At 44.0% G+C, this 19,751-nt stretch overlaps 1 protein-coding gene across 1 annotated transcript; it reads left to right on the plus strand.

Annotated features, from left to right (window-relative positions):
* The first annotated feature begins 15,002 nt into the window (after positions 1-15,002).
* Positions 15,003-19,138, plus strand: LOC112242440 (galanin receptor type 2-like). Its single transcript, XM_024410353.2, has 2 exons — positions 15,003-16,919; positions 17,746-19,138. Exons 1-2 carry the CDS (start codon positions 15,758-15,760, stop codon positions 18,504-18,506), a joined length of 1,923 nt encoding a protein of 640 aa, XP_024266121.2. The 5' UTR covers positions 15,003-15,757; the 3' UTR covers positions 18,507-19,138.
* The last annotated feature ends 613 nt before the right edge of the window (positions 19,139-19,751 follow it).

Genomic DNA, 19,751 nt, shown 5'->3' on the forward strand with positions numbered 1-19,751 from the left:
GAATACTACTAATCACTATGGAGAGAATACTATACTAATCACTATGGAGAGAATACTATACTAATCACTATGGAGAGAATACTATACTAATCACTATGGAGAGAATACTATACTAATCACTATGGAGAGAATACTATACTAATCACTATGGAGAGAATACTATACTAATCACTATGGAGAGAATACTATACTAATCACTATGGAGAGAATACTATATTAATCACTATGGAGAGAATACTATACTAATCACTATGGGAGAGAATAGACTAATCACTATGGAGAGAATACTACTAATCACTATGGAGAGAATACTACTAATCACTATGGAGAGAATACTATACTAATCACTATGGAGAGAATACTACTAATCACTATGGAGAGAATACTATATAATCACTATGGAGAGAATACTATACTAATCACTATGGAGAGAGAATACGACTAATCACTAATCACTATGGAGAGAATACTATACTAATCACTATGGAGAGAATACTACTAATCACTATGGAGAGAATACTACTAATCACTAATCACTATGGAGAGAATACTACTAACTACTAATCACTATGGAGAGAATACTACTAATCACTATGGAGAGAATACTATACTAATCACTATGGAGAGAATACTATACTAATCACTATGGAGAGAATACTACTAATCACTATGGAGAGAATACTATACTAATCACTATGGAGAGAATACTATACTAATCACTATGGAGAGAATACTATACTAATCACTATAATCTACTATGGAGAGAATACTATACTAATCACTATGGAGAGAATACTATACTAAATACTATCACTAATCACTATGGAGAGAATACTACTAATCACTATGGAGAGAATACTACTAATCACTATGGAGAGAATACTACTAATCACTATGGAGAGAATACTACTAATCACTATGGAGAGAATACTATACTAATCACTATGGAGAGAATACTACTAATCACTATGGAGAGAATACTATACTAATCACTATGGAGAGAATACTATACTAATCACTATGGAGAGAATACTATACTAATCACTATGGAGAGAGAATACTATACTAATCACTATGGAGAGAATACTATACTAATCACTATGGAGAGAATATACTAATCACTATGGAGAGAATACTATACTAATCACTATGGAGAGAATACTACTAATCACTATGGAGAGAATACTATACTAATCACTATGGAGAGAATACTATACTAATCACTATGGAGAGAATACTATACTAATCACTATGGAGAGAATACTATACTAATCACTATGGAGAGAATACTATACTAATCACTATGGAGAGAATACTACTAATCACTATGGAGAGAATACTATACTAATCACTATGGAGAGAATACTATACTAATCACTATGGAGAGAATACTATACTAATCACTTTGGAAAGAATACTACTAATCACTATGGAGAGAATACTAGAATCACTATGGAGAGAATACTAATCACTATGGAGAGAATACTACTAATCACTATGGAGAGAATACTATACTAATCACTATGGAGAGAATACTACTAATCACTATGGAGAGAATACTACTAATCACTATGGAGAGAATACTATACTAATCACTTTGGAGAGAATACTATACTAATCACTGGAGAGAATACTAATCACTATGGAGAGAATACTATACTAATCACTATGGAGAGAATACTACTAATCACTATGGAGAGAGAATACTATACTAATCACTATGGAGAGAGAATACTATACTAATCACTATGGAGAGAGAATACTACTAATCACTATGGAGAGAATACTACTAATCACTATGGAGAGAATACTACTAATCACTATGGAGAGAATACTACTAATCACTATGGAGAGAATACTATACTAATCACTATGGAGAGAATACTATACTAATCACTATGGAGAGAATACTATACTAATCACTATGGAGAGAATACTACTAATCACTATGGAGAGAGAATACTATACTAATCACTATGGAGAGAATACTACTAATCACTATGGAGAGAATACTACTAATCACTATGGAGAGAATACTATACTAATCACTATGGAGAGAATACTATACTAATCACTATGGAGAGAATACTATACTAATCACTATGGAGAGAATACTACTAATCACTATGGAGAGAATACTACTAATCACTATGGAGAGAATACTATACTAATCACTATGGAGAGAATACTATACTAATCACTATGGAGAGAATACTACTAATCACTATGGAGAGAATACTATACTAATCACTATGGAGAGAATACTATACTAATCACTATGGAGAGAATACTACTAATCACTATGGAGAGAATACTACTAATCACTATACTAATCACTATGGAGAGAATACTACTAATCACTATGGAGAGAAGACTACTAATCACTATGGAGAGAATACTACTAATCACTATGGAGAGAATACTATACTAATCACTATGGAGAGAATACTATACTAATCACTATGGAGAGAATACTATACTAATCACTATGGAGAGAATACTAGAATACTATGGAGAGAATATACTAATCACTATGGAGAGAATACTACTAATCACTATGGAGAGAATACTATACTAATCACTATGGAGAGAGAATACTATACTAATCACTATGGAGAGAATACTATACTAATCACTATGGAGAGAATACTACTAATCACTATGGAGAGAATACTATAATAATCACTACACACACACACACACACAGAATAAGGATGTCCTACCCAGTATGGAGAGAATACTATACTAATCACTACACACACACACACACACACACACACACACACACACACACACACACACACACACACACACACACACACAGCTTCTAGTGAACATTAATGAACAATATCAGATGTAATTAACTAGGCAATGTGGGAGCAGAAAGTGATTCCTGAAATAGTCCACATACTAAAGGTCAGGGAAGGTCAACTGACCCCTTGTATCAGCCCGACCAACCAACCAATTAATGATAACAGAATTATAATACTAATAGAGTTATAATAATAGACAAGGTGACATTGAGAAACTGGGTTGTACATCATCAGTCCCCCTCTGTGTGTAATAATACTAATACTAAGCCCTTTCAGATAGAACCCTGTGGTCCTGTGGACAGATCTGCCACTGATCAGCAGTCATTACACTGAAAGCCCTTTCAGATAGAACCCTGTGGTCCTGTGGACAGATCTCCCACTGATCAGCAGTCATTACACTGAAAGCCCTTTCAGATAGAACCCTGTGGTCCTGTGGACAGATCTCCCACTGATCAGCAGTCATTACACTGAAAGCCCTTTCAGATAGAACCCTGTGGTCCTGTGGACAGATCTGCCACTGATCAGCAGTCATTACACTGAACGCCCTTTCAGATAGAACCCTGTGGTCCTGTGGACAGATCTCCCACTGATCAGCAGTCATTACACTGAAAGCCCTTTCAGATAGAACCCCGTGGTCCTGTGGACAGATCTCCCACTGATCAGCAGTCATTACACTGAAAGCCCTTTCAGATAGAACCCTGTGGTCCTGTGGACAGATCTCCCACTGATCAGCAGGAAAGCCCTTTCAGAGAATCCTGTGGACAGACACTGATCTCCCACTGATCAGCAGTCATTACACTGAAAGCCCTTTCAGATAGAACCCTGTGGTCCTGTGGACAGATCTCCCACTTCAGTCATTACAGAAAGCCCTTTCAGATAGAACCCTGTGGTCCTGTGGACAGATCTCCCACTGATCAGCAGTCATTACACTCAGATAAAGTCCCAGATCTTTCAGATAGCCCTTTCAGATATAGAGTCCTGTGGACCTGGTCCTGTGGACAGATCTCCCACTGATCAGCAGTCATTGAAAGCCCTTTCAGATAGAAGTGGTCCTGTGGACAGATCTCCCACTGATCAGCAGTTTACACTGAAAGCCCTTTCAGATAGAACCCTGTGGTCCTGTGGACAGATCTCCCACTGATCAGCAGTCATTACACTGAAAGCCCTTTCAGATAGAACCCTGTGGTCCTGGACAGATTCCCACTGATCAGCAGTCATTACACAGAAAGCCCTTTCCCTGTGGTCCTGTGGACAGATCTCCCACTGATCAGCAGTCATTACACTGAAAGCCCTTTCAGATAGAACCCTGTGGTCCTGTGGACAGATCTCCCACTGATCAGCAGTCATTACACTGAAAGCCCTTTCAGATAGAACCCTGTGGTCCTGTGGACAGATCTCCCACTGATCAGCAGTCATTACACTGAAAGCCCTTTCAGATAGAACCCTGTGGTCCTGTGGACAGATCTCCCACTGATCAGCAGTCATTACACTGAAAGCCCTTTCAGATAGAACCCCGTGGTCCAATCTGGAGAACTGCAGGGGCGTAGCTGTATAACTGGTATTTTTCTCTCCACTTTATGGTACAATCTCCAGAAATGCAGGAAATGAATTTTAAAACTAAAATGTTCTCTTCGCTGTCACGCTAAAACCTTTTGCTCACAAAGTGGGGGGGGGGGCACTTCCATCTCTCTCTATTCATCCACCTGCTTCTCTCTCTCGCTCTCCATCCATCTCTCTCTCTCCATCCATCTCTCTCTCCATCCACTTCCATCTCTCTCTATTCATCCACCTGCTTCTCTCTCTCTCTCATCCTCCATTCCATCCATCTCTCTATTCAACCACCTGCTTCTCTCTCTCGCTCTCCATCCATCTCTCTCTCTCCATCCATCTCTCTCTCCATCCACTTCCATCTCTCTCTATTCATCCACCTGCTTCTCTCTCTCTCTCTCCATCCAGCTCTCTCTCTCTCTCCATCTCTCTCTCCATCCACTTCCATCTCTCTCTCCATCCATCTCTCTCTATTCAACCACCTGCTTCTCTCTCTCGCTCTCCATCCATCTCTCTCTCTCCATCCATCTCTCTCTCCATCCACTTCCATCTCTCTCTATTCATCCACCTGCTTCTCTCTCTCTCTCTCTCCATCCAGCTCTCTCTCTCTCTCTCTCTCCATCTCTCTCTCCATCCACTTCCATCTCTCTCTATTCAACCACCTGCTTCTCTCTCTCTCTCCATCATCTCTCTCTCGCCATCCATCTCTCTCTCTCCATCCACTTCCATCTCTCTCTATTCAACCACCTGCATCTCTCTCTCTCTCTCTCTTTCTCTTAATCCACCTCCTTCCATCTCTCTCCAGTCAACCACCTCCATCCATCTCTTTCCATCCACTTCCATCTCTCTCTCTCCATCCACTTCCATCTCTCTCTCTCAATCCACCTCCTTCCATCTCTCTCCAGTCAACCACCTCCATCCATCTCTCTCTCTCCATCCACCTCCCTCTCTCCGTCCACCTCCATCTCTCTCTCCATCCATCTCCATCTCTCTCTCTCTGTCCACCTCCATCTCTCTCTCCATCCACCTCCATCTCTCTCTCCATCCACCTCCATCTCTCTCTCCATGCACCTCCATCTCTCTCTCCATGCACCTCCATCTCTCTCTCCATGCACCTCCATCTCTCTCTCCATGCACCTCCATCTCTCTCTCCATGCACCTCCATCTCTCTCTCCATGCACCTCCATCTCTCTCTCCGTGCACCTCCATCTCTCTCTCCGTGCACCTCCATCTCTCTCTCCATGCACCTCCATCTCTCTCTCCATGCACCTCCATCCCTCTCTCCATGCACCTCCATCCTCTCTCCATGCACCTCCATCTCTCTCTCCATGCACCTCCATCTCTCTCTCCATGCACCTCCATCTCTCTCTCCATCCACCTCCATCCCTCTCTCCATGCACCTCCATCCCTCTCTCCATCTTCACCTCCATCCCTCTCTCCATCTTCACTTCCATCTCAAGTCTCTCTACCCACCTCCATCTCTCTCTCTCCATCCATCCCTCTCCATTTCTCTCTCTCTAGCCACCTTCTATCCACACCCTCATTCCATCCAATCACAAGGTACACATCTGTCGTTCTGCCCCTGAACAAGGCAGTTAACCCACTGTTCCTCGGTAGGCCGTCATTGAAAATAAGAATTTGTTCTTAACTGACTTGCCTAGTTAAATAAAAGGTAAAAATAAATAAATAAAAACTCAAACAGTCATGTAGTCCAATCAGAAGACTCCCTGATTAAACTCAGACAGTCATTCAATCCAATCAGAAGAGTCCCTGATTAAACTCAGTCATTCCATCCAATCAGAAGAGTCCCTGATTAAACTCAGACAGTCGTGTAGTCCAGACGTGAGAAGACTTCAGTACAGTGATGTCACAATAGAGATCTATAGAATAATCTTCATCTGTGTTCTAGTGAGTCAGAGAGAGACACAGGAGTCAGAGTACTACAGAGAGACACAGGAGTGTGAGTACTACAGAGAGACACAGGAGTCAGAGTACTACAGAGAGACACAGGAGTGTGAGTACTACAGAGAGACACAGGAGTCAGAGTACTACAGAGAGACACAGGAGTGTGAGTACTACAGAGAGACACAGGAGTCAGAGTACTACAGAGAGACACAGGAGTCAGAGTACTACAGAGAGACACAGGAGTCAGAGTACTACAGAGAGACACAGGAGTCTGAGTACTGCAGAGTACTACAGAGAGACACAGGAGTCTGAGTACTACAGAGAGACACAGAGACACAGAGACACGGGAGTCTGAGAGAGACACAGAAACCTGAGTACTACAGCGCGACACAGAGACAGAACATCCCGGTCTGATGCAAGTGAAAGGAATTGTGGATTACATTTTCATAGATAAACGTTGAATCTCTTGCAAACCCATGACCTCAATACCTGGAGTAATAGCCTACTTTCCAAAACCATTATCACATGAATGATTACCACTTTCTAGGGAACGGTTGCTCCCTTGGCTTATAGGACAGAGAAGGAGGGATGGAGGTGGAGATGGAGAGAGAGAGTGAGCGAGACAGAGCGAGAGAGAACACTAGGCCAAAGTGTGTTACTGATATCAGACAAGACGGTGAACGGTGGGTCGGACATTAATTAATCATTTCCTGTTTCTGAAAAGCAATAATTGCCGTTTGATACATTTATCAAAATGATCATTATAATAATCATCAATCATTACACACACAGTCAGGACACACACACAGTCAGGTATGAGAGAGAGAGAGAGAGAGAGAGAGAGAGAGAGAGAATAATCTGCAAAGAGGGAGGGAGTAGAGAGAGCTGCATGGAGGGAGTAGAGAGAGAGAGAGCTGCATGGAGGGAGTAGAGAGAGAGAGAGAGAGCTGCATGGAGGGAGTAGAGAGAGAGAGAGAGAGAGTTGCATGGAGGGAGTAGAGAGAGAGAGAGAGTTGCATGGAGGGAGTAGAGAGAGAGAGAGAGCTGCATGGAGGGAGTAGAGAGAGAGAGAGAGCTGCATGGAGGGAGTAGAGAGAGAGAGAGAGAGAGAGCTGCATGGAGGGAGTAGAGAGAGAGAGAGAGAGCTGCATGGAGGGAGAGAGAGAGAGTTGCATGGAGAGAGAGAGAGAGAGCTGCATGGGAGGGGAGAGAGAGAGAGAGAGAGCTGCATGGAGGGAGTAGAGAGAGAGAGAGAGTTGCATGGAGGGAGTAGAGAGAGAGAGTTGCATGGAGGGAGTAGAGAGAGAGAGAGTTGCATGGAGGGAGTAGAGAGAGAGCTGCATGGAGGGAGTAGAGAGAGAGAGCTGCATGGAGGGAGTAGAGAGAGAGAGAGCTGCATGGAGGGAGTGGAGAGAGAGAGAGAGCTGCATGGAGGGAGTAGGGAGAGAGAGAGTTGCATGGAGGGAGTAGGGAGAGAGAGAGCTGCATGGAGGGAGTAGAGAGAGAGAGAGCTGCATGGAGGGAGTAGAGAGAGAGAGAGCTGCATGGAGGGAGTAGGGAGAGAGAGAGCTGCATGGAGGGAGTAGAGAGAGAGAGAGCTGCATGGAGGGAGTAGAGAGAGAGAGAGCTGCATGGAGGGAGTAGAGAGAGAGAGAGCTGCATGGAGGGAGTAGAGAGAGAGAGAGCTGCATGGAGGGAGTAGGGAGAGAGAGAGCTGCATGGAGGTAGTAGGGAGAGAGAGCCGCATGGAGGGAGAGAGAGAGAGAGAGAGAGAGCTGCATGGAGGGAGTAGAGAGAGAGAGCTGCATGGAGGGAGTAGAGAGAGTTGCATGGAGGGAGTAGAGAGAGAGAGAGAGCTGCATGGAGGGAGTAGAGAGAGAGAGAGCTGCATGGAGGGAGTAGAGAGAGAGAGAGAGAGAGAGAGTTGCATGGAGGGAGAGAGAGAGAGAGAGAGCTGCATGGAGGGAGTAGAGAGAGAGAGAGAGAGAGAGAGTTGCATGGAGGGAGTAGAGAGAGATCCCAGAGCTCCAGGAACTTTTCAGATGTAAAACCAGGATCAGGGAATTAGTTGATAATTTATTGAGAAAATGTATTCATTATCACCATTAATTGATTAGATGAATCATGGGAGTGCGAGGTCAGGACATTGCCTCGAGACAAGACCTTTTCATCACTGTTTGACGTAATAATGAGCATACTGCATAATGAGGGAGACTGATCTGGCCATAGCCAACTATGCAAAGACGTCAGTTTAACATCTAGTTTTTGATTTACATTTGGTTGCGTTGTAAACTAACGTGAAAGCAACAAAACAATTCATCATGTCATTGGATTTAGGTTAAACGTCGGGTAAAAAAATAAAGACCATTCAACATCACATAGATTTACTGTATGCTTACCTGCCTCTGTGTTGGTCCTGTACACCCGCGGTCCTTCCGTAGGGGGCTGAAATTCATACTTTTAATAAAAACATCGAATACAAACACCAACTTTTCCCTCATTTCTGTTGCGCACACTATGTAAACTGAGATTCAATTGGCACGTGCACATTCGTGCTGAGTTGAGCAAAACAAATTAGGAAAAAAGTCCAGCGGTTGTATTTAATAAACGCTATTATTAAAAATATGAATTAAAAATATGAATTGCAGCACCCCGCGGAAACACCGTAGTTGTTTACATAGGTACAGGTAAACATCTTCAGAATGGACATTTTATAAGAATTGACTGATGGTGACTCAATGTTGTCGCTAGCAAACCCCGCGACCAGTTACCAAAAGGCAACTCCGCCTCGATATAAGAGAACGGAGTTGAGCGTTCCTCGACTTGCTGCGTGAGAACAACCACTTGAGTTGCTCGGCTCTGCTCAGCGCAGTGTGACATGAGTCCCGAACTACCGAGGCAGGTAACGGACAACCGGAATTTAGCTCCTGGGCGAAAATAAAAGAGAGAGAGAGAGAGAGAGAAAGACACGGAGAGAGATTGTATAGTAACCCCCTATTTGACAGGAATATTAAAGGGATGATCGAGTGATTGTAACAGCACCGGGAGGCAACTTTTATCTCCTTTTGTTTCTGGCATCCTTTCTTCTGCTCGGCCTCGTAGCGTTTATGTGACGTGGACAACTCAGTGAACGACTGCGTTTTGACCGGTCAGTAGCGTCTTTAGGAATATATAGGCTAGAATATTATTATTATTCTTTAAATCATCAATTAAATTAATTCCATTAAAATGCTGTTGAGAACAGCACAGGGATTTTGGGAATCATTTAAAGGAAATATGTATCTTTTAATCACATTTTGGCTCGTTGTTTTTTTTTTTCATCCTAAAAATATGATGATGATGACAGCTGAATGTGTCTATTTTTAACAGTCATTTTTAACTGGTAACTGGTCTGTTTTTATAGGACGAGAAGACTGAATAACTCCAGCTTTCAATGCTGAACCCTGTATATTGGTACATAGCCTCTAGCAATGCTGTACCCTTTATCTTGGTACATAGCCTCTATCAATGCTGTACCCTTTATCTTGGGTACATAGCCTCAATCAATGCTGAACCCTGTATCTTGGTACATAGCCTCTATCAATGCTGCACCCTTTATCTTGGGTAAATAGCCTCTATCAATGCTGAACCCTGTATCTTGGTACATAGCCTCTATCAATGCTGCACCCTTTATCTTGGGTAAATAGCCTCTATCAATGCTGTACCCTGTATCTTGGTACATAGCCTCTATCAATGCTGTACCCTGTATCTTGGTACATAGCCTCTATCAATGCTGTACCCTTTATCTTGGGTACATAGCCTATATCAATGCTGTACCCTGTATCTTGGTACATAGCCTCTATCAATGCTGTACCCTTTATCTTGGGTACATAGCCTATATCAATGCTGTACCCTGTATCTTGGTACATAGCCTCTATCAATGCTGTACCCTTTATCTTGGGTACATAGCCTATATCAATGCTGTACCCTTTATCTTGGGTACATAGCCTAAATCAATGCTGTACCCTGTATCTTGGTACATAGCCTCTATCAATGCTGTACCCTTTATCTTGGGTACATAGCCTATATCAATGCTGTACCCTTTATCTTGGGTACATAGCCTATATCAATGCTGTACCCTGTATCTTGGTACATAGCCTCTATCAATGCTGTACCCTGTATCTTGGTACATAGCCTCTATCAATGCTGTACCCTTTATCTTGGGTACATAGCCTCTATCAATGCTGCACCCTTTATCTTGGGTAAATAGCCTCTATCAATGCTGTACCCTGTATCTTGGTACATAGCCTCTATCAATGCTGTACCCTGTATCTTGGTACATAGCCTCTATCAATGCTGCACCCTTTATCTTGGGTAAATAGCCTCTATCAATGCTGTACCCTGTATCTTGGTACATAGCCTCTATCAATGCTGTACCCTGTATCTTGGTACATAGCCTCTATCAATGCTGTACCCTTTATCTTGGGTACATAGCCTATATCAATGCTGTACCCTGTATCTTGGTACATAGCCTCTATCAATGCTGTACCCTTTATCTTGGGTACATAGCCTATATCAATGCTGTACCCTTTATCTTGGGTACATAGCCTATATCAATGCTGTACCCTGTATCTTGGTACATAGCCTATATCAATGCTGTACCCTTTATCTTGGGTACATAGCCTATATCAATGCTGAACCCTTTATCTTGGTACATAGCCTCTATCAATGCTGTACCCTGTATCTTGGGTAAATAGCGTCTATCTGTCCACCAAGGGACAGATGGGTTGTGATAATTCATGGAAACACACATACAGCCAGTGGCAAAATAAAAAATATTTAAATGGAGCAAACTTCCTCACATGCATCATAATATCCCAGACAGAACTGTCATTCAGCATAACCTTCCTCACATGCATCATAATATCCCAGACAGAACTGTCATTCAGCATAACTTTCCTCACATGCATCATAATATCCCAGACAGAACTATCATTCAGCATAACCTTCCTCTGTCCTGTACTGAAACAGGTCCTACTACAGATGTTACATCCTTAATTGGACCACTCTTTTGTTGCTGTGAATATTCCTGCTGGGCAGGAAATGCAAACGTGTAGTGTATTTAATGTTTTAAAAAGACTTCTAAAGTTTGTCATTTCCAATTTGAGACTTAATTTTGCCCGATCAAAATATTTATTATAATCCACATAATAATTAACATTTCCAATTGATGCAGGATTATTTTCCTGCTCTCAAACTGTTTCATAGGATAACATCCTCTCCTCTGTCTTGTAATGAAACACAGGTCCTTCTACAACTGTTTCATAGGATAACATCCTCTCCTCTGTCTTGTAATGAAACACAGGTCCTTCTACAACTGTTTTTAACAAACGTGAGTAAATGACGTGATGCGGAAAGCATTTCTCCGTCTTTATTTTTTAGTTAAAAAAATGTCTGTTCCTGTATGTTGCTGCAGAAGCCTGCTTTTAAATGACGAGAGGTGCTAACTGTCTGTGTGTTTAAATGACGAGAGGTGCTAACTGTCTGTGTGTTTAAATGGAGAGAGGTGCTAACTGTCTGTGTGTTTAAATGGAGAGAGGTGCTAACTGTCTGTGTGTTTAAATGAATAGAGGTGCTAACTGTCTGTGTGTTTAAAATGAAGAGGTGCTAACTGTCTGTGTGTTTAAATGGAGAGAGGTGCTAACTGTCTGTGTGTTTAAATGAAGAGAGGTGCTAACTGTCTGTGTGTTTAAATGAAGAGAGGTGCTAACTGTCTGTGTGTTTAAATGAATAGAGGTGCTAACTGTCTGTGTGTTTAAATGAAGAGAGGTGCTAACTGTCTGTGTGTTTAAATGAAGAGAGGTGCTAACTGTCTGTGTGTTTAAATGAAGAGAGGTGCTAACTGTCTGTGTGTTTAAATGAATAGAGGTGCTAACTGTCTGTGCTTGTTTCTCCCTCTGTCCACAGATACATTGACGGCTTTTCTCGACCCTGGAGGTGGGAGGAAGGAGAGAAGAAGAGAGGGAACGAGGAAAAATAGGAAGATAGACATCCTCCCTGGATGTTTGGGAGGAAGGAGAGAAGAAGAGAGAGGGAATGAGAAAGGGAGAAAAATAAACTGAGGGGCTAAAACCATCATCCCTTCGGGGAGAGAGAAAAAGACAGAGAGGGAGAGAGAGAGGGAACAAGAGAGAGAGGAGAAAGGGACATAGAGAGAAGAGAGAGGGACAGAGAGAGAGAGAGAGAGAGAGAGAGAGAGAGAGAGACAGAGAGAGAGAGAGAGGGACAGGGAGAGAGAAAAAGACAGAGAGGGAGAGAGAGAGGGAACAAGAGAGAGAGGAGAAAGGGACATAGAGAGAAGAGAGAGGGACAGAGAGAGAGAGAGAGAGAGAGGGACAGAGAGAGAGAGAGAGAGAGAGAGAGAGCGAGAGAACAAGAAAATGAGGTAATGAGAAAGAAATTGACCCAGAAGGACTGCGACCACCTGCCCTGAGGGTGATGACGAGGATCATCAGGATCTGGTCCTAGATCAGAGCGCACCACTGAAGAATAGTAATGTGTTGGTTGCATAAGGGCTGCACTGAGATCAGTTCTGACAGAGAAACCTGGTCAAATGGGAGCAACCTGGTCAAACGGGAGCTGGAGGACACCATGAACCTGACCTAGAATCAGTGATGGTCATCACCGTCTGGTCACCACATATGTACGGATGTACTATGGCACTTTACCACCACAAATGAGATTCTAGACACTAAACCTAACCTTAAATCTTTCCTAATCTAACCTAATCTTACCCCCTAACCCTAACCTTAAATCTTTCCTAATCTAAACTAATCTTACCCCCTAACCCTAACCTTAAATCTTTCCTTATTTAACCTAATCTAACCCCCTAATCCTAACCTTAACCCTTCCTAATCTCATCTAATTTTACCCCCTAATCCTAACCTTAACCCTTCCTAATCTTACCTAATCTAACCCCCTAACCCTAACCTTAATGCTTTCCTAATCTTACCTAATCTAACCCCATAACCCTAACCTTAATGCTTTCCTAATCTAACCTAATCTAACCCCCTAATCCTAACCTTAACCCTTCCTAATCTCATCTAATTTTACCCACTAATCCTAACTTTAACCCTTCCTAATCTTACCTAATCTAACCCCCTAACCCTAACCTTAATGCTTTCCTAATCTAACCTAATCTAACCCCATAACCCTAACCTTAATGCTTTCCTAATCTTACCTAATCTATCCCCATAACCCTAACCTTAATGCTTTCCTAATCTTACCTAATCTAACCCCATAACCCTAACCTTAACTCCCATCCTTTTAAACCTGTATCCCAAATCAAGAACAAATAGCTTGTGTACTACTTGCTCATAGATTCTGACGATACAAACAGTTTTACATTTACATTGATTGATAACAGCAGACACTTTTACCCAGCATTCAACTAGCGTAAGGTAGGTCAAACAACCACATATCACAGTCATCACAGGGAGTGTCCTCTACTGAAAATCAAGAACAAATACCTTGGTACTTGCTCATAAATGTCCATGACCACGTCAGTCATTTAGCAGACGCTCTTATCCCCAGTTATTGACAGCGAGAGCATTCATTTTAAGGTAGCTAGGTGAGACAACCACCTCTCACTGTTCTAATAAATCTAATGGTTCCTCAATAAAGCAGATTTCTGCAAAGTCAGTGCTAGTAAGATAAGACGTGCTAGTAAGAAAAGATGTGCTAGTGAGATAAGACGTGCTAGTAAGATAAGACGTGCTAGTAAGATAAGACGTGCTAGTGAGATAAGACGTGCTAGTAAGATAAGACATGCTAGTGAGATAAGACGTGCTAGTAAGATAAGACGTGCTAGTAAGATAAGATGTGCTAGTGAGATAAGACATGCTAGTGAGATAAGACGTGCTAGTGAGATAAGACGTGCTAGTGATAGTAAGATAAGTCAGTGCTAGTAAGATAAGACGTGCTAGTAAGATAAGACGTGCTAGTAAGATAAGACGTGCTAGTGAGATAAGACGTGTTAGTGAGATAAGACTTGCTAGTGAGATAAGATGTGCTAGTAAGATAAGACGTGCTAGTGAGATAAGACGTGCTAGTAAGATAAGACGTGCTAGTGATAGTAAGATAAGTCAGTGCTAGTAAGATAAGACGTGCTAGTAAGATAAGACGTGCTAGTGAGATAAGACTTGCTAGTAAGAGAAGATGTGCTAGTGAGATAAGACTTGCTAGTGAGATAAGACGTGCTAGTGATAGTAAGATAAGACAGTGCTAGTAAGATAAGACGTGCTAGTAAGATAAGACGTGCTAGTGAGATAAGACGTGTTAGTGAGATAAGACTTGCTAGTGAGATAAGATGTGCTAGTAAGATAAGACGTGCTAGTGAGATAAGACGTGCTACTAAGAGAAGATTTGCTAGTGCTAGTGAGATAAGACATGCTAGTAAGAGAAGATGTGCTAGTGAGATAAGACATGCTAGTAAGAGAAGATGTGCTAGTGCTAGTGAGATAAGACGTGCTAGTGAGATAAGACGTGCTAGTGAGATAAGACGTGCTAGTGAGATAAGACGTGCTAGTGAGATAAGACTTGCTAGTAAGAGAAGATGTGCTAGTGAGATAAGACTTGCTAGTGAGATAAGACGTGCTAGTGAGATAAGACGTGCTAGTGAGATAAGACATGCTAGTGAGATAAGACGTGCTAGTGAGATAAGACTTGCTAGTGAGATAAGATAGTGAGATAAGTGCTAGTGAGATAAAACATGCTAGTGAGATAAGATAGGCTAGTGAGATAAGACTTGCTAGTAAGAGAAGATGTGCTAGTGCTAGTGAGATAAGACGTGCTAGTGAGATAAGACTTGCTAGTGAGATAAGATGTGCTAGTGAGATAAGACGTGCTAGTGAGATAAGACTTGCTAGTGAGATAAGACTTGCTAGTGAGATAAGACGTGCTAGTGAGATAAGACTTGCTAGTGAGATAAGACTTGCTAGTGAGATAAGACGTGCTAGCGAGATAAGACGTGCTAGTGAGATAAGACGTGCTAGTGAAATAAGACGTGCTAGTGAGATAAGACGTGCTAGTGAGATAAGACTTGCTAGTGAGATAAGACTTGCTAGTGAGATAAGACTTGCTAGTGAGATAAGACGTGCTAGTGAGATAAGACGTGCTAGTGAGATAAGACGTGCTAGTGAGATAAGACGTGCTAGTGAGATAAGACGTGCTAGTAAGATAAGGACAAGGGTGTTGCTGTTTGTTTCTGAAGATAGAGCCACTTCCTAATCTTACCCCTAACCTTAGCCTAAGTAACTTTGACCTTTTATCCCTTATCCTTATCCCACGCTAAGGACAAATAGCCCAAGTAGCTTGGACTTTTCTCTAACCTTGCACATAAATTCTGTACAGTCCTTTACTGCTGCTGCAGTGTAATGAGTAGCATTATATAAGGGCTGTACTGAGGTCAGTGTTGACAGACAGAGCAAGCCTTGAGTGGACAAGACAGCACCATGAAGCTGACCCTGGACCAGTTATCAGCCCAGCTCAGCTTCACTCCTCTGCTGCACGTAGAGAACGCCACACAGGCCAGACTCAACAACAGTTACAGCTTCTACGACTCCCTCCTCCTCCCCTCATCCTCCTCCTCATCCCTCCTTCCCCCTGACTCTCTCCTCCCGTCTTCCTCCCTCTACCCTCCTGATCCTCCCCTCTTCTCCTCCTCCTCGTCCCTCTTCCCCTCTTCCCTCCTCCCTCCTGATGATTCAGAGCTGACCAGTTTGTTATGGACGGTCCATGAGCCGACCACGGTGGCTCTGACACTCATGTACTGCCTGTCCTTCCTGGTGGGGTTCGTAGGGAACATCATGTCAATGAAGGTGCTGACCAACCGACGTAGCGAGAGGCTAGCCGCGGTCAGCGCCACACGGTACCTCCTGGTTAACCTGGCGGTGTGCGACCTGGCCGTGGTGTGTGTCTGCATGCCCATAACGCTGGGTCACCAGATCTACTCGGCCTGGGTCTACGGGGACTTCCTGTGCCGAGCGGTCCCCTTCACCCAGGCCGTCTCCGTGTCGGCTAGCGTGCTAACGCTAACGGTCATCAGCGTCAATCGTTACTTCAGTGTACGCTGCCCGCTCCGCGCCCGCTCCCTCTTCACCCGCCGCCGGATCCTCGGGACGGTCGCCGTGGTGTGGGTGGTGTCATCGGCGATCTGCGCCCCATTGGTGTTCATGAACCGGCGAGATGAGATCAGCCTGGGGGCGTCGTTTGTGATCCCTGTGTGCCAGGAGGTGTGGCCGGGGCCGCGTCTGAAACAGGGCTACACCGTCCTGCTCTTCGTGGCGCTCTACTGCATCCCCGTGACCTTTAACCTCACCATCGGCTTCCTGACTGGCCGCCGGCTCTGGGGGGACGGGAAGCGGACGTTTACGGAACTCGACTCCCGAAGCCGAGCGCTGCACACTGAGCGCCTCAAGACAAGGAAGAAGATCGCCAAAATGGTGGTGTCCCTGGTGCTGCTGTTTGCAGTTTCCTGGCTGCCCCTGTATCTGGCTGAGTTCTGGATCGGCCGAGTGCAGCATCCGCCATCTTGGCTCATGCAGAGCCAACCCTTTGCCCAGTGGCTGGGCCTCACCAACTCCAGCCTCAATCCTATCTGCTACTGTTTCATAGGTAGGACTCTGCTGTGTCCTCATTCATCAGGACGTCCTGCTTCTTATCACGTCATATTCTGTTCATAACTCATTGATATGTATGAATGAATTAATGAAAAAAAAACAGCCAGCATTCACTAGATGTAGTCTCAGTTGGTATTTAGATGTTGGAATGTTCTTTTTAATGCATCTGTTCCCAAAATAACATCCTGTTTGTCCTGTCCTGTCCTGACCCCTTCTTCTTCTTCTACGTTATCCTCTTCCTGTTTGTCCCCTTCTTCTTCTTCTTCTTCTTCTTCTATGTTATCCTCTTCCTGTTTGTCCCCTTCTTCTTCTTCTATGTTATCCTCTTCCTGTTTGTCCCCTTCTTCTTCTTCTATGTTATCCTCTTCCTGTTTGTCCCCTTCTTCTTCTTCTTCTTCTTCTTCTATGTTATCCTCTTCCTGTTTGTCCCCTTCTTCTTCTTCTTCTTCTACGTTATCCTCTTACTGTTTGTCCCCTTCTTCTTCTTCTATGTTATCCTCTTCCTGTTTGTCCCCTTCTTCTTCTTCTTCTTCTACATTATCCTCTTCCTGTTTGTCCTTCTTCTTCTTCTTCTTCTTCTTCTTCTTCTTCTTCTTCTTCTGCTATGTTATCCTCTTTCTGTTTGTCCCCTTCTTCTTCTTCTATGTTATCCTCTCCCTGTTGGTCCTCTTCTTCTTCTTCTATGTTATCCTCTTCCTGTTTGTCCCCTTCTTCTTCTTCTATGTTATCCTCTTCCTGTTTGTCCCCTTCTTCTTCTTCTATGTTATCCTCTTCCTGTTTGTCCTCTTCTTCTTCTTCTATGTTATCCTCTCCCTTCACAGGTGATCTCCACCGTGGGGCCAAGGTGTTCCGTACCCACTACCACCGCCGGATCGCTGCTCTCTTTGGTTCCTCTTTCGCCAACTCCGCCACGAACACTGCCGCCGAGGGAGGAGTAGCCGCGGCAACCGTGGCCGCGTCCACGGCAGCCATTCCCAAGTTGTTTACCTTTTCCAGGGCGGCAGGGGGGCCAGGCAAGATGGAGGACGGGTCTGATAACAATCTGTCTGACTGGTACAAGTCCAGCCCCAGTGTGTGTGAGAAATCCCTACTACCCAGTCATCCTGACAGGCCACAAACACTCTCTATACGGACCGTCTGTGGGGACATAATGGACACCTCCCCTTTAAATAGAGACTGTGGGGGTAGGAAGGACACATTCCCTTTAAGAAGACACTCTGAGGACGAACGAGGGGACACCCTCCCTTTATGGCCTTTAGCATCTGGGGACAGAAGAGACACCTTGCATTTAAGACCGGCCTTTGGGGACAGACTGGACAACCAGATTGGACACCTCCCTTTAAGGCAAATCTTGGACATCTTCCCTTTAAGCACTGTCTCTGTGGACAGCAGAGTGGACACCTCTCCTTTAAGGCAAATCTTCCCTTTAAGCACTGTCTCTGTGGACAGCAGAGTGGACACCTCTCCTTTAAGACCAGATGGTGGGGGTGAGAAAACAGACAGCCTCCCTTTAAGAGGAGACACTTCTCCTTTAAGTCGAGACTCTGCGGACATTATATCAGACCATATAACAAGCCTGTGAACTCTGTGGACATTATATCAGACGATATAACAAGCCTGTGAACTCTGTGGATCGTCAGATGAAGTCAGAGAGAGAGAGAGAGAGAGAGACAGAGAGGCCTTGGAGGTAATCACTAATCTATAGTGGAGATGATCACTGGGAGGGATAAACACACACACACATCCTGGATCGATAGACTGTCTGTTATATCATCAACACAGTGGGACCTGTTTCTCTCCCTGCAGCCAGTTGGGAAACTACACCCATTGGCTCACAGCCTGTGATTGACAGCCCACGGTGATCCTGCCCACTGGTGTTTACAAAGCAGTTTATCCTCCGTCAGTAGGGATATTGTGCATCCCAAATGGCACCCTATTCCCTACACAGTACACTACTGTTGACCAGATTGGCACCCTATTCCCTACACAGTACACTACTGTTGACCAGATTGGCACCCTATTCCCTACACAGTACACTACTGTTGACCAGAGCCCGTAGTAAATAGTGTGTCATTTGAGATGCATGGATTGTCATTGCTGCCCTGTGTTTAGACCAGAGCCCTATTCCATATATAGACCAGAGCCCTATTCCATATATAGACCAGGGCCCTATTCCCTATATAGACCAGGGCCCTATTCCCTATATAGACCAGGGCCCTATTTCCTATATAGACCAGGGCCCTATTCCCTATATAGACCAGGGCCCTATTCCCTATATAGACCCTATTCCCTACCGTGTTGTCACGTTATCCAGGCAGGGATCTTGCTGTCTGTCTGGTAGGCTTACCGCAGCACTGGGTCACGTTATCCAGGCAGGGATCTTTCTGTCTGTCTGGTAGGCTTACCGCAGCACTGGGTCACCTTCTATCACAAAGTAAATACATCATTCATAACACTGTGTGATTATTGACTGGGGACGTGTTTGATCGTAACACTGTGTGACTGACTGGGGACGTGTTTGATCGTAACACTGTGTGACTGACTGGGGACGTGTTTGATCGTAACACTGTGTGACTGACTGGGGACGTGTTTGATCGTAACACTGTGTGACTGACTGGGGACGTGTTTGATCGTAACACTGTGTGACTGACTGGGGACGTGTTTGATCGTAACACTGTGTGACTGACTGGGGACGTGTTTGATCGTAACACTGTGTGACTGACTGGGGACGTGTTTGATCGTAACACTGCGTGACTGACTGGGGACGTGTTTGATCGTAACACTGCGTGACTGACTGGGGACGTGTTTGATCGTAACACTGTGTGAC

Source organism: Oncorhynchus tshawytscha, unplaced genomic scaffold (genome assembly GCF_018296145.1).
Source record: "Oncorhynchus tshawytscha isolate Ot180627B unplaced genomic scaffold, Otsh_v2.0 Un_contig_2247_pilon_pilon, whole genome shotgun sequence".
Taxonomy (NCBI): Eukaryota; Metazoa; Chordata; class Actinopteri; order Salmoniformes; family Salmonidae; genus Oncorhynchus; species Oncorhynchus tshawytscha.

Excerpts from the sequence above, each read along its gene's own strand:
- LOC112242440 (XM_024410353.2), top strand. The coding sequence starts at position 15,758 with ATGAAGCTGACCCTGGACCAGTTATCAGCCCAGCTCAGCTTCACTCCT. Across the intron at positions 16,920-17,745 it reads TATCTGCTACTGTTTCATAG|GTGATCTCCACCGTGGGGCC; the intron begins GTAGGACTCTGC and ends CTCCCTTCACAG.